Below are 14,208 nucleotides of genomic sequence, written 5' to 3' on the forward strand. Positions count from 1 at the left end.
CTGTTTAAGTGGGTCCATGGGAGGACCACAAAGTTGATCAGAGGGCTGGAGCACCTCTCCTGTGAAGGACAGGCTGAGAGAGTTGGGGTTGTTCAGCCTGGAAAAGAGAAGGCTCCAGGGAGACCTTATAGCACCTACCAGTACCTAAACTAGGCCTGCAGGAAGGCTGAAGAGGGACTTTTTACAAGGACAGAGTGATAGGACAAGGGGGAACGTCTCTAAACTGAAAAAGGGCACATTCAGATTAGATATTAGGAATAAATTTTTTATTATAAGGGTGGTGAGGCACTGGAACAGGATGCCCAGAGAAGCTGTGGATGCCCCATCCCTGAAAGCGTTCAAAGCCAGGTTGGATGGGGCTCTGAGCAACCTGCTCAGTGGAAGGTGTCCTTGCCCATGGCAGAAGAGTTGGAACAAGATGATATCTAAGGTCTCTTCTAATACAAACCATTCTATGATTCCACAAAATGCTAACCACTTTTTCCTCATTAAAAAAAAATAAATTAAATTTTAAGATTTTCATTTTTTAAAATAGATTTGTGCATAAAAACATACCTTATATAAGCAAGTTTCACATTTCATGAGGTAATCTAAACCACAGAACATCTTTGTTTATTTCTCTCAACAGATATCTGTTGAGAAATTTTGGTCCACATGTTAATGGTATATGTAAAATTTGTAAAAGCCATTGATATAAGCAGTAAAAAGAGAGTCTTACTGGTTAACACATGAAGCATCCATCTGGAAGAAACTGGAATCCATGAAGAGGTCAAATGCTTCCTTTTTCCATGCTCTCCTTGTGTACTGATACCCGCTAAGACTGCTTAATAACTGGACACAGGCTCGATAGCTGGATGCATTGTGAGCACTAAATAAAAAAAGTCAACAAAAACCAATTTTGAATTGCCGCTTTATAGAAAGTTTGATAGACATCTAATCCTTACCACACTTGTTTCAACTTAAGTGTCACCCTCCAAATTTCAACTGACTGTAGAGATCTATGTCAATTCAATAAACTGTAAATGTACCTGTGATTACGGAGGTAGGGCACAACATAGTGCATAATATTTACGAGCAAAGGAATAACCCTCTCTTTTTCATCACTGTAGAAAACCATATCCAAAAGATGAGCCAAAACCTATAAAAGGAGAGGAAGATATGTTACCATGCATTCTCAAATTGCTTTTTATCTACTATTCAGCTTTTTTTTGTATAATGTTCTTGACCGAACATTATAGTTTATGATAGAAGTTATAAAATTTCAGGTACCATACAAAATCTAGAGTATAAATACCCCATCATTTTTAAAACAAATTAAGGTAAAAGCATAGAAGCATAAGCTCTTGATCAAAGCATTCCACAGAATAAGCTACAAACAAAGAAAAAAAACTCAAAGACTGACTGTGATTATCAACAGTAAGTAAGATATACCACTTAAACAAGATTTAACACACAAAGTTTGCCATGAACAAAGTTTCCTACACTACACATCTGAAAGGCCATGCTTTATGCTTCATCCACCTCAACGAATCTTTATAGCTGGGTTAGTAATGAAGTTTTATAAATTCTTACATGACAGGATGCAAAATCCTTGCACATCAGTGTTTCCCATCAAATCTCCTTCCCCAAGCTTCTGGTCCAAAGCTTTTCACAATATAGAAGTTTATTTTGAGACAGCATTAATTACATCCAAGGAGACATTTACCTCAGAAAGTAAGGTCAATGCGTGGACACTATAAACAGATGGAGTTATGTTTGAAGTTTCCATTGCTGGAGACAACATATCTAAATGAAGATAATAATAAAAATGTCCAAAGTTAGTTTTCTTAAGCTATTATTTACTTTACAGCACATTTTAAAAACATACACTTTGAAGATGCACAAACTTTTGTCATATTCACCATGTAAGATACTAATGCTGGAACAATACTAAAGCATTTTTAATGTATTCAAATATGGGAAAGCTGTCCTCTTTGTTGATTTTGGCCTGATAATTAACGTTTTGTTTGAAATAAAGATGAAAGTGGAACTACCTTCAACATCTGATTCTAAGTTGTTTCCATCAACCATAATCTTGGGGGAAGGCTTAACCTCTAAGTTTCGTCTTAGCCAAGTAGTCTGTTCCAAGGAAGAACCAGCAATCGCCCCAATGGCATCCACTATCTTGTGCGTTACATCCTGGTAGGAAAAAAGCCCAAGCATTGTAAGAATTTTGTGCAGAAGGGCTTTATTTATTGTCCCGACATGTAGAAAATCTATATAACCAAATATAGAATTGCCTTCAGACCACTTCTGTTCTATGTTATCAGAGATTAATAACTCCACAGCAAATGACAACTTTTTCAACAGATTATAAATATTAGAAGAAGATACTAAAGAGTTATTTCAGACTACAGAACCGACATCAAAAAATTCTAGCACATTCAAGCATCTAGTTCCAACCCTCTGCCATGGACATGGAGCCATTTCTTTAGATCAGGTTGCTCAGAACTCTGTCCAACCTGGCTTTAAACACTTCCAGGGAGGGGACATCCACAACTTCTCTGGGTAACCTGTTCTAGTGCCTCACCACCCTCACAGCACAGAATTTTTTTCCAATATCTAATCTAAACCTACTCTCTCTCCGTTTTAAGCCATTCCCCCTTGTCCTGTCACTACATGCTCTTTACAAGAGTCCCACTCCATCTTTCCTGTAGGCTCACTTCAGGTACTGGAAGGCTGCAATTAGGTCCCAAAGCCTCCTCTTTTCCAGGCTGACAAACACAATTCTCTCAGCGTTTCCTCATAAGAGAGGTGCTCCATCCTTCTTACAACTTGATGCCCTGCTCTGGACTTGCTCCAAGAGGTCGATATCCTTCCTGTGCTGGGATGTAGATGGTCTTTAAGGTTCCTTCCAACCCCAACCATTCTATTTTTCTATGACTCATTATTCAGTATTTTCAAAAGACAATACAACAAATTTCTTACCTGGAGATCTCTTTGATCTTTCTTATTCTCCAGACTTGGGTTTTTCATGATGAACTCATTGAGAACACTGAAAAAATATACAAGTAAATATGGATTTTCTTCTCATAATACATTATTCATTAATTTTAAGGGTTAGGATAAATCTGAAGACATTTATTTGCATAGTACTATTTATTTATTAAGCCTTCAGTGATTGCTACTTATCAATATTCAAGAAAGCATGCTTTCAAGTTCCTTAAGTTAATTTTGATCATAAGAGTTTACCAAGAACATGTTTTACTTGACTATATATGAAAGTCTCTTTGGAGACAGTTTACTTGGGAAGATAAATTTAAAATATTCAAGAAAATGGTCCCTGAAGCTTTATAAAGAAAATCATATTCAAAATTATATTTCTAACAATACAGAAACTGTTTTCATGCTGAGAATTTTCACATACCTAAGAAATAGTCATTGTAGTTATTTTCTAAGAAAAGTCAGAAACTTATGCCTGCTGCTTAAAGAGCCTGAATCACTCAAATAATCAGTAAGGTAAGATCATGGCTTATATCATATTAAAATATAAAATATAATTTATGTAACTATTCCTCAGAGAAGAAACTGATTTGATAGGACTCTGAACAGAACTCATGCAATTACTCTACCAGTCAAAAGTAAGCGATAGAGATCTGAAAACACTAACACTTCAGTATGATTTCACACACTTACATTTCAGCTTATTTGGAAACTGCAAAGATCAACAGCACTTACCCAAGTATGAGAAACTGTCCCGGAGCTGGAAGACCAACCTGGATGGAATCTTTTAATAGAAGCAGCAGTGCTGCCCAGCTGTCTACTAAGCTGGTCACCGGAATCCTAAGAGAGAGAGCAGCAATGTCAATGAAAACAACATTGTCTCCCTCAGGTACTCCCCCATTTGCTTTCTACCTCACAATTGTCCTGTCAGATATTGTGAATCAACATTCTTAGAGATTCTTTGATTTTTCACGTAATACTAGGTAGCTACATCAAGTCATTTAGAAACAGAGGAACGCAGAAGAGCAGCATATTCAAAATACATGCTTTTCACTCCAAGGTTGAAGTGCTACCAATGAATTACAGCCCAATTAAGATCAGCTTTCTTTGGGCAGGGGACAGCTTACCTGCAGGATTTTTAGCTGGGCGAAGAAAGGTGATGCAGAACTAAGAAATTCACAAAATAAATCACCTATTTTTATGACACCTACAGTTCAAAACCATTCTTCCTTCACTATTTATATTACACAGGCTATTTCTCATCATAGAGATTACAAGAAGATGCAAAATATTCAAATTTTCCATCTGCTTCTTGATGGTAGTAATAAAATTTAACTTCTTTCCTTACCTTTGAGTATAGGCATAGAAAAACTGCAACATGCAGACTTCCAATGAAAGATGTTTCTAGAAAAAGATATGAAACTTGTGTCATTAGGAAGAAAAAAGAGACTTTTTTTGCCAGGGCAAAATTGACAATGATCTAATGTCTGAGTGTCTGAATATGCAGCTCATTTCATTAGGATATTCCCAAATGACTATTTAGACATCTTTCTATAAAGTTATTCTTCTCCTTTTTTTTTTATTCCCTCTTTTCCCCACTTCTTTTCCCCATCTGAAAAAAATCAACCTGATGCTAGGGAATGCACCTGTTTCCCTAATGTAAGCAGCATATCCCCACAAAAGAAGGTCTTGTACAGTGTTTTGTGCTATGTTTACTACAATCCTGCAGTAAGCAGGATTCTGGAGTTGTTCAGTAAATAGCAATGACTTAAGATGGTATGACTTCCCTCCAAAAATTCTTCCATCTATTAGATCCTGTGAAAATTTTTGCAGTTTGCTGCTCAGCTTTGTGAATGAAGTACCTGTATCATCAATGTTCTAGGCTTCACTAAGAGGACATTAAACAAATCAACAGCATCTCTACAGTTTTCATACCTTGTCCTTTGCTATGGCTGGAGGTTGCTTCAAAACTTCTTTCACGGTTTGTATAACAGTCTCTGTTCTCATAACACTGATAGAGCGAACCAGCTCGACCAGTAGAAGTTGTTCTTCACCCGCTGTAGGTATAACCTGAAAGAATCAAATGTATGTCACAGATTATCATCACAGACAATGGCTATGTCAAAATTAAGGCAGCTGGCCTCATGAGATTGAAGTGATAGTAATTAACAGTCCATCTAGAGACTTGGTATCTCTTACTCTTGTCCTGAAGAATTCAGGAGGATTATCCCATTCTAAAATGGTAGTTCCCTGACAGTACAGTTGCTAATCAGAAATGTAAATGTTGTCCATATTTCGTTGTATTTTTTCCACTGTAATGTCTGAATTTTTTCTTCCTGCTTCTAAATCACTTAAAGTTATTACCACTATTTGAAGTAACCACTGTAGTATAAACATACCTTTGTCCTAGAAGTATTTTTGTTTTGCCTCCTTTCATTCCATACAAATGCAATGGCAGCCATGAAGTGAACACCGTGATTCATTGAAATCGGACCCAAAAGTTCCAGGATCTGTTGCCTCAAATTCTAAAACGTGAAAGCAGAGCACATACTCCTTTACATAAGCACCTCAGCATTATGTTTAAAACAACTCGCGACAAACCCATATTTGGATGGCAACTATCACTAACTTTTATAAAAATGGAATACTACACCAGATAAGCTGAATTCAAACTGGACTTTTCATATACAGGACATGTTGAATAATCTTTTGAATAATAAAGATTTGGGTAAAATAAAAGGAAAGCTGGGATGTACAGAAAACTTGCCATGTTTAACCAGAGTAGAAACTTTTATCTTTTTTTCATGGAAGATAGACTGCATTATAGACCATCAAAAATTATATCCCCATCCTTTCAGTGCATAGGAAACGCTATAGGCAGCATAAATATGACCATGGATGCTGTCTGTGAAAAAACATGGAGTCTTATTCCTTCAATCTGAATGACAAAGGTTGAAAAGGATGTAGCAGCAGCATCACAATCAATATCTGAGAATATTCAAATTAACTGAGGAAATCTTATTTTAAAACATTTCAAATTAGATTATGTTTCCTATTTAATACCATGAAATATAAGTTTGAGCTGATAAGAAGGTGAAGCAGCATTCTCAGTATTATTTGACTCCTTCTCAGGTTCTCTTCTTTATGATCACTAGCTCACTATCTGCTACAACATTTTCCCATGCAGTGACATCACTGTATGGAAAGTGAATGAGTAAAGGAACTAGTTCACAAGTGTTCTTATATAGTACTAGATGTTTTAAGAGGAGAGTTCTCTTTTGTCAAGATTTCACATTACTACTGCATATCTTTTGAGGTGTAAAATGGTGGCTTAAACCTTTTCAGGATGGATTTCATTTTGTTTGCAGGAAACAGAGATGAGATATTATTGCCTTGAATGAATACACTCAAGTTTAAAAGCAGATTCAACACCCATTTATAGAAGCCTTGTTTGTGGGGTGAGTGAGTAGATGAAGACAAAGGCATTAAAACAAATTCAGAGTTAAGGGAATGGAATTGAAATTATTTTCACAGAGGTATTAATGAACAACTTAAGTTATGTTATCCCTTATATTCTGACCTTTGTTGACCCAAGATTAATAGTGGTAATGGATGCAGCAGCAGCAGCAGTAGTTTTCTCCGAAGAATCTGCAAGGTGCAGAATGCTCCACAGCAAAGTCACAGAAGACATGATCATATGCAAGATAGATAGTATCCCATTGCGTGCTTCAATCAAGTGCTTCTGATCTACATTAACCAAAAGCTAGTAGATTTTCAGGGGAGAGAAGAGGAGTATTAAATACCCACGTAAACAGCATAATTAAAAGAGTGTAAACTGAGACTTAACTGACATGGAAGCTTTAAACCTTAACTCTTTTTCAAAACAGTTTGTCAATAATTCTTATTACAAGTTTTGATTCTGTTAAAATAACAATTAAAGAATCTTTTGACTCGGTTGTGCAATATCAAATGTATTCTGAACATCTGAGGCCTCATGTCTACAGCAATCAGTTTTGTATTGCCTGCCTGTTCCTTTGCAAAACAATTATTTCAGAATTTTAAATGTAACAATTACTCTAGGTAAAATTATTTACTTACACAAACAAAAGACACTTTTAGTCACTCTTAAATTAATGGAAGGGAACGGGGTATAAGAACAGGAAAAAAGTGTAAAAACAAGACTAAAGAGAGAAAAGGGCAAAAGCTTCTTGCAGAATCTGGGCCAAATTCTTAACTGAGACTAGTCTCAGAATATCAGATCTAAAAATATTGCTTGACTTAAAAGACAAATTGTGAATTTACAGAAGAAGCAGAAAGATAATTTTGATATATTGCAAGATAAACACAGAAAGTAATATGATAAGCATCGGTCTGGGAAGTTCCACAAAAAACAGCAGCTTAAAAAGTGGCATTTTTGAGGTCTGAAAGTGAAGGAGTTCACTCTAGTTACTTCAGGATAACCAAAGAAAAACCAAAAAACCAAAACAACAAAACAAGTAAACAAATCTTAAAAGTACAATTCATAGAAAATTGTTTCTCTGTTTGAGATGTAAATATTATTCATAAAAAACAAACTTCAAGCTAAACTAATATATTTGGTATTTTTCCCCACTCAGATTTAATTTGACATGCAGTGCATAGGAAACACTCAGACACCAGATAAGTTTACCTGATGATACTGTGTAGATGGATCCAGGAGGCAGTAATGAATTATTGTTGTGATCCCTTCTAGTAAAGTAAGAACCATATCTGGGGGAGTGACTGATGCCATCCAGAGAGGCCTAAAAGAAGAGATTAATTTTTTTAAAGTGGGTTAATCTGATGATAAAGTAATTCCACCCAATCAAATGTACTTAAAATGGTTACAGAACTCTACATACACATACCTATTATCAGACAATCCAGTTTCATATTTATACTGCTGAATTAAATTATCCAAGTTCCTGCAGAGCTGAAGAGTCACTGAAACAACCACCCTTTGAAGAACTTTTCCCATGTAAGGCAACGTAGAAGTGATAAGGCCAATCCACTGGGGATGCATTTTACAGGCACAGTGCTGGTGTAAAGCTCGTATCACTGCACAGAGAAACATGCCTTGGCAGGTTATTGGCTGGGAATGTAAATACTGAAGAGAAGTCATTGGCTGCTGGGGACCGATGTGCTCCAAGTCTGTTATGACAAAGTCAAACCCCGTTTCATTTTCTTCAGGCACAGTCATTACTCTGTGCTCCAGCACAATCAGCCGCTGAAGTACTTTTAAAAGCTGTGATTGCAGAGTACTGCCATTGTCAAATTCATCTTCAGAAAAATTTATAAGGCTGTCTTCAGAGAAACCTTCTTCTACAGCCACTATGTTTTTTCCAGCTATCTTTTCACTGTGCCATTTCTGTGCACTGAAGATAGAAGACAGCAGACAATGCAGGATCACTTTCTGGACCTTGCACTTGGACAACATGTCTGAAATAAAACTAGGAAAGCCTTTGGCAGAGCTTTCTATCACTTTTGCCAACTCAGCAAAGAGAAGTGTCAGAATTTCTATACTCATCATTTGCATATTGCGGTTTCCTATTAGATCTTGTGAGGTGACTTTCACATGAGTTGGATAGTGGCTCCGCATGTAGTATAAACACAAGGAGATAAGAATTTCTATGTACATAGAGCTCCGAAAGTTATGGTTAGAATCAACTGGGATGTGACTGTAGAAATCCTTGCCCATAACAGATATCCGATGCCTGGCTAGAAGATTCTGGAGCAATGAAAGCTGAGGAGTGTATGCGTTGTTGACACTGGTAGTGGAGATGGCACTTACAAAAGCTGAAGGATTTGTTTTCAGAATTGCTTTAATTGCAGAAAAAGCATACAATGTCCTTGAAGAGTCATACAGCTGGAGATAAAGCAGCACATGTTGATACAGTGGATGGATATTGAAGTTAGGAGATTTTCGCATTCCTGGGGACCCCACATCACTTTCTATTTCTGAAATTTCTCCTTCTCCACAACTGTACCAATTTTCTAAATCAAGACCATCACTAAAAAAGACATTTGTTTGCTTAAGCTTTTCTGTTTGTGATTTCTTCTTCTCTTCATCTTTCTTTTTGGCTATTTTCACCTTAGGTTTTGCACCTGGTTGCTTACCAGCCTCTTTAACAATTGTTTCTTTTTCTGACATTTTTTCTGGTAGCTTTCCTTTAAAGCTGAACTGAATACTACTGTGGCTTCGCTTTCTGGACTTTGATTCAGTGGAAGAAAGAGTGAGATCAGAGAAAGATTGCTGGCTTTCTGCAATACAAGGTGAAGAGTTATTTCTTGAAATTTCATCTCCTAAGCTCTCAAGTCCAGTCTCAGTTGAGGCTGATAGCAACTGCGAGCTGTCATTACTAAGCAAACTACTCTGACTACTTTCAATATTTTGATCATCATTTTTTGTCACCTCTACAGAGTTATCCAAAGGACTGAATTTACATGAAGTATCCTCAGAGTGTATACTATCTTTAACTAGTTCAACTTCTTCTCTGAGACCACTTACAACTTTGCATATAAGATCTGTAACCACTTGTTGCACAATTTCATCAGGTGAATCTTCTTTCAGAGTCTGAGAGCTATCTTGAGCACTCAGGCTTTCCGTTTCCACTTCATAACTGATGTTGTCTCCAGTAGATGACTGAGAACAGCCTGAGTCAGAACTCTGCAATATTTCAACTTGATGGTCAGGAAGATCAAAATCAGACACAACCATTGGTATGGTCTCACTGCTGGTACTCAACAAGGAAAGCCTGTCACTCAGCGGGTTGACAGTAAGGCTGAAGTTCTCCATTTCATCCATAGCAAGTTGTTTTTCATTGCTTTCTTTAGGTATAATAAGCTGTCCTTGGCTTACAGGCACATGGGAAAATGCTTAAAGAACACAAAAAAATATATACGCGTAAGATTTTTTTCTTTAGAATAAGAATTTAGAAATAAAATTTAGATTTTAAACTCTTATTAAGACTTCAAATTATAAAGACATGGTAAATAGTGTCTTTCCATTGCACAGCAGAAAAAAAAGTTAATATGCAAACAACATATTCACATAAACAAAGCAAGATTATTTTAGCAGCACACCTTAGCAAAACAACATAATTCTCCCATGAAATATTATGCAGTCTTATCTGCTTTTGTTTTCATAAAAAAAGAATTGGTGATATGCTACTAAAATTGCACAATATGTGCAAACACCTTCAAACCTTATTGGTATGTTTTCAGCCAGCCCCAAGTCACTGGTTATAAAAGCATTGCATTTCTTGGTTAAGCTTCAAGCCATATTCCTAATATCTACCGAGGCTCAGTAAGACATAAGAAAATACTCTGCATTATAACACTTGCATACCATCTTAATTTGAGAACATTAAAACTTCCATGACACTTGAAATAGAAAAAAGACCCACATAAATGCACATATAAGCAGTAGCTATTCCAGCACCTGGTTTTTTAAGTTACCCTCAAAAATTTCTGCTGTTTTTAATGTTGCACGTAAACAACAGTCAAAGAAATTATTAAGGAACTTCCTACAGCCTTCTTGTGTACATACCATCAGCACAGCTAAACTTTTGCATGAACTGCTTTTCATTTTCTTCTTCAGGGTGATTGGGAGATTTAGTCCAGTAACATTCAGCCTGTACTCGCTGAACAGAAACTCGCTGAGTTTTCGGATGGAGAAGAAGTAGGAGCAAAGGTTCAAGAACTCTTGCAATATCATGTCTTTGAAGCACTTGATTTAACCAGGCTTGTCCCACTGACCATGTAGAACCATCCAAGCTATTGAGACTATCCAGCATGATAAACAAAGACCTAGAACAGAAAGATGAATGAATCTAGCAGAAATTCTACACTGCTTACAGAGTAATCCCACTTTAATCTGTTATATGACAAATTTTAACATGCCAGTACATACTCCAGTGTCTTCTCCATATAAACCAGTATTTTCTTTGGAATCTAAACTTTGCAACCTGAAGCTTCACATTTTAGTCTAGTCTAATGAAGAAATGGCCAGGAAGAGCTAGTAATAAGGTCAGTTAAGATAGTTGCTCTAATAGTAGCAGTTGTATAGTCAGTTCAAATATGTGTTAGCTGTTAGCATAACAAGCTTTTGTTGCCTTCTGAGTGCTAGCGTCATTAAAAAATATACAACTTTAAAAGCCAAATCACAAGGATACATGCAAAAGAAAACTTATTCTAAGATTTTGTCCTCAAGAACAGAGAGGAGAAATATACTTGACAATTCAGCAGTTCCTGCTGTCATTATTTTCTTTTTTAATGGTTCTAGCATTTGGAATCCTTTCCAGACTTGGGTAAAAATAATACATTTATTGGACTCTGAATTTTACCTACTGTTTTACATCGTCCAGTAGTACATATTCATAAGTTTTTAGCTGTGCACATAGAATTTACCACTGCTTATGCAATGAGTGATGGTATCAAGCCAAGGAAAGAACAACTTTTTTACTCCACTTCCTACAGCTAAGTATGCATTAGGAAATATAAATAAACACTTTTCCACAACACTTGTGCTACCTAAGGAAGACAAAACTAGTTCAGAGTCTGGATCATTTAGCCTTTTTTAAAAAGGTAGTCTGATACCAGAACACAAAACAGAAATCCTCTGCTGCTTGCTATAAATGACCTCTTACACAAAACACACAGAACAAATTAAGGAAAAGAACTTTCATATTTTAGCACTTGCTTGCAATTTTGTTCTTAGGTTTTCTTAGTTTTACTGTTACTTTCCATTTCATATAATTCAATTCTGGGTTGGCTTCTCTCTCCTGCTTTTGTTTTTATCAAAACACAGCAAGAACTCAGATACTAGGTTCAATATACACCACTCTGATTTTAAACACAGTGGTAGAGTGACCATTCTTTCCCCATTCTTTATAGCTTCCAGAAAAATTTACAGCTTACATAATCATCATTGTGAAAACAATTTTGTCTAACACAAATTCACTTCTTGTCCTTCTTCCTTGCTCTCACAGTTACACTGTAGTTCTCCAATTTCTAAACACACTGTGTTGCCAGTATAATGTAGTTAAAGATTTTGAAGTAAATTTATTTCAGCTGAATCATGCTTGCAATCACCAACCTGTCAAAAGTACGGCCAAAGGAAGAAGATTTGTTAATATGAAGGTCTCTGGTGAGATGCCATAGCACTGCAAACTTAGCATGAGCTTCCATTCTTACTTTCTGTGGACCAAATAATAAGTTAGATCTATCAGAATGTAAGAATTCCTGATAAGAACTGGAAAAAGAAAGAGTCATACAGTAGCTTAAAAGATACAATGAAATTATTAAAATTAACTTTTTTGACTACACATTCAAATACTATTTTCTAATCTTAAAACCAGTAGTAGCCAACAATAGGTTTCTGTGAGCATGTACCATGAAACGATTCTCCCCCATCATGATCTTAAATGACTTAGTTTCAAAGTCTAGCTTGAAAAAAGTTTTAGAAGTTTTAAAAGTGTGGTAGCTTGAACAATACTTATTTTACTTTCACAAATTACACAACTCTGTTTTCAGTGAGGTTATCTTGGCACTAAAAGAGATCATGAAGAAATGTGCAAGCCTTTCAATATGAAAACTCAAGCAAAAAGAGACAGAGAAAAGGCAGAGAAAGAAGAAAAATTATTAGCTATAGCATCTGGAATGATGGGATTAAACACAGTACACATGGCAATAAGGGAATGAAAATAAGTTGGCTACAAAGAGACAAGAATTTTCTAGCTAGATATGTTGTAGGTAAGAGTTCTTCAAATTCAGCTCTGGAACTTTGAATTTTATTTGGACAAATAAGACATGCTTACTGCCCAAAGGACTTCTAATAACTAGTAATAATATATAGAATATTCATAAAATTATAGAATATCCTGAGTTGGAAGGGACCCACATGGATCACTGAAGTCCAACTCCTTATATTTAACGGTAAAAATGGTCCAAAGTAACAACTGTTATGTCTATCTCTTTACTGGGGCTGATCAAGGCAAAGAGGTATTCCAGCAAGGCTGCAAACAACAGTAAATGTCATGCTGTGATTTGAACACATAGATACAATAGACAAGGAAGCTACTAAGCAGTTGTAGGGGTAAACAAAGCACAGCAATCAGGACAATTACACTGAATAAAACATCAAAATTACTTTCAAGTACAATAAGGGCTTAAACTAAATTACTAGATGACAAGCAGAGACAAAAGGACAAAGATTTTCACTTGTTTGTTCTTAAAATATATTGTTATAGGGAATGAGCAATAGGTGTTTAACCAAAATGAGACAAAATTAAAAACTGTTAAAACCACTGTGACAGTTTGGAATACTTCCAGACTTCATTTACATCAATACAACTTCAGAAGCTTTGCAACAGTAATAAAACTAGTACCTGCCATAATAACAAAAACTTTAAGTAAAAGCTAGGAAAATTACAGAAAGGACACAAGACAAATCACATTAGACAAAAACTAAAAACAAATAAAGCAAAATCACCACCCTACACCAGAAACAAAAACCAAGAGAGACAGTAGCATTCTAGAAAGTAAAGCAAACATCACTTGTATTTAGAAAAATATGCTTCCACAGGTAAATAACCCACAACACTGCTGCAAAATATATACAGTTACACAAAAGAATGCACTAACATCTGCTGAATAGAGTGAAAATACCAATTCTCAAACACATACAGATGACTCCATGTAAGCCCTTCCAATCCATGCTGGGAAGATGTAAGAAATTACTGTTTTCACAGGAAGGTTGGCAGAAATGAGAGAGTGCCACATCCACAGTCACAGCAGTTCACAGACCCGCCTAAATAAGTGAAACTAAAAATCACCACCAGTTTTAACAACACAGCAAGCTGTGAACAGCAGTGATTGACAGAGTGGCTCACATTCACTTTTGCTGACCTGGTAACTCTGGTAGAAAGGCAAAAATGTATCTGCTTCTGAAGTCATACAACCTTGTGTTGCTACAGTCTGTAACCATTCATTCTGTTGGGGCCGTGCAATTCGTGGATCTAAAACTTAAAGCACTACAAAGGCCTAAACTCAAATGTCAAATTGACAGTCTCTGTGAAATAAATTTCTAGGTGAGGAAAAAAATTAAAGTATCTGTCAAAACAAGAAGAACTCTTACTAACAACAGCAAAAGCTAAGCACGTGCTTTATTATATTGGGAAGCATAGTATAACTTTTGATAAGTGATGA

At 36.0% G+C, this 14,208-nt stretch overlaps 1 protein-coding gene across 8 annotated transcripts in view; it reads right to left on the reverse strand.

Moving 5' to 3' along the window:
* DOP1A (DOP1 leucine zipper like protein A) overlaps nt 1–14,208 on the reverse strand; it is a 61,102-nt gene that overhangs the window by 11,384 nt on the left and 35,510 nt on the right. For all 8 annotated transcript variants that reach the window (XM_027696439.1, XM_027696424.1, XM_027696380.1 and 5 more), the window contains 14 exons: nt 12,098–12,198; nt 10,550–10,809; nt 7,869–9,876; nt 7,652–7,763; nt 6,563–6,745; nt 5,382–5,507; nt 4,918–5,052; nt 4,331–4,386; nt 3,718–3,822; nt 2,968–3,034; nt 2,034–2,178; nt 1,706–1,785; nt 1,029–1,138; nt 719–868 (listed from right to left, as the gene is read on the reverse strand). In XM_027696439.1, coding sequence (XP_027552240.1) covers nt 719–868; nt 1,029–1,138; nt 1,706–1,785; nt 2,034–2,178; nt 2,968–3,034; nt 3,718–3,822; nt 4,331–4,386; nt 4,918–5,052; nt 5,382–5,507; nt 6,563–6,745; nt 7,652–7,763; nt 7,869–9,876; nt 10,550–10,809; nt 12,098–12,198 — 3,638 coding nt within the window. The remainder of the gene's footprint in view (nt 1–718; nt 869–1,028; nt 1,139–1,705; nt 1,786–2,033; nt 2,179–2,967; nt 3,035–3,717; nt 3,823–4,330; nt 4,387–4,917; nt 5,053–5,381; nt 5,508–6,562; nt 6,746–7,651; nt 7,764–7,868; nt 9,877–10,549; nt 10,810–12,097; nt 12,199–14,208) is intronic.

This window comes from Neopelma chrysocephalum, unplaced genomic scaffold, assembly GCF_003984885.1.
Source record: "Neopelma chrysocephalum unplaced genomic scaffold, ASM398488v2 Primary Assembly neopelma1_23b, whole genome shotgun sequence".
NCBI classification, from domain to species: domain Eukaryota; kingdom Metazoa; phylum Chordata; class Aves; order Passeriformes; family Pipridae; genus Neopelma; species Neopelma chrysocephalum.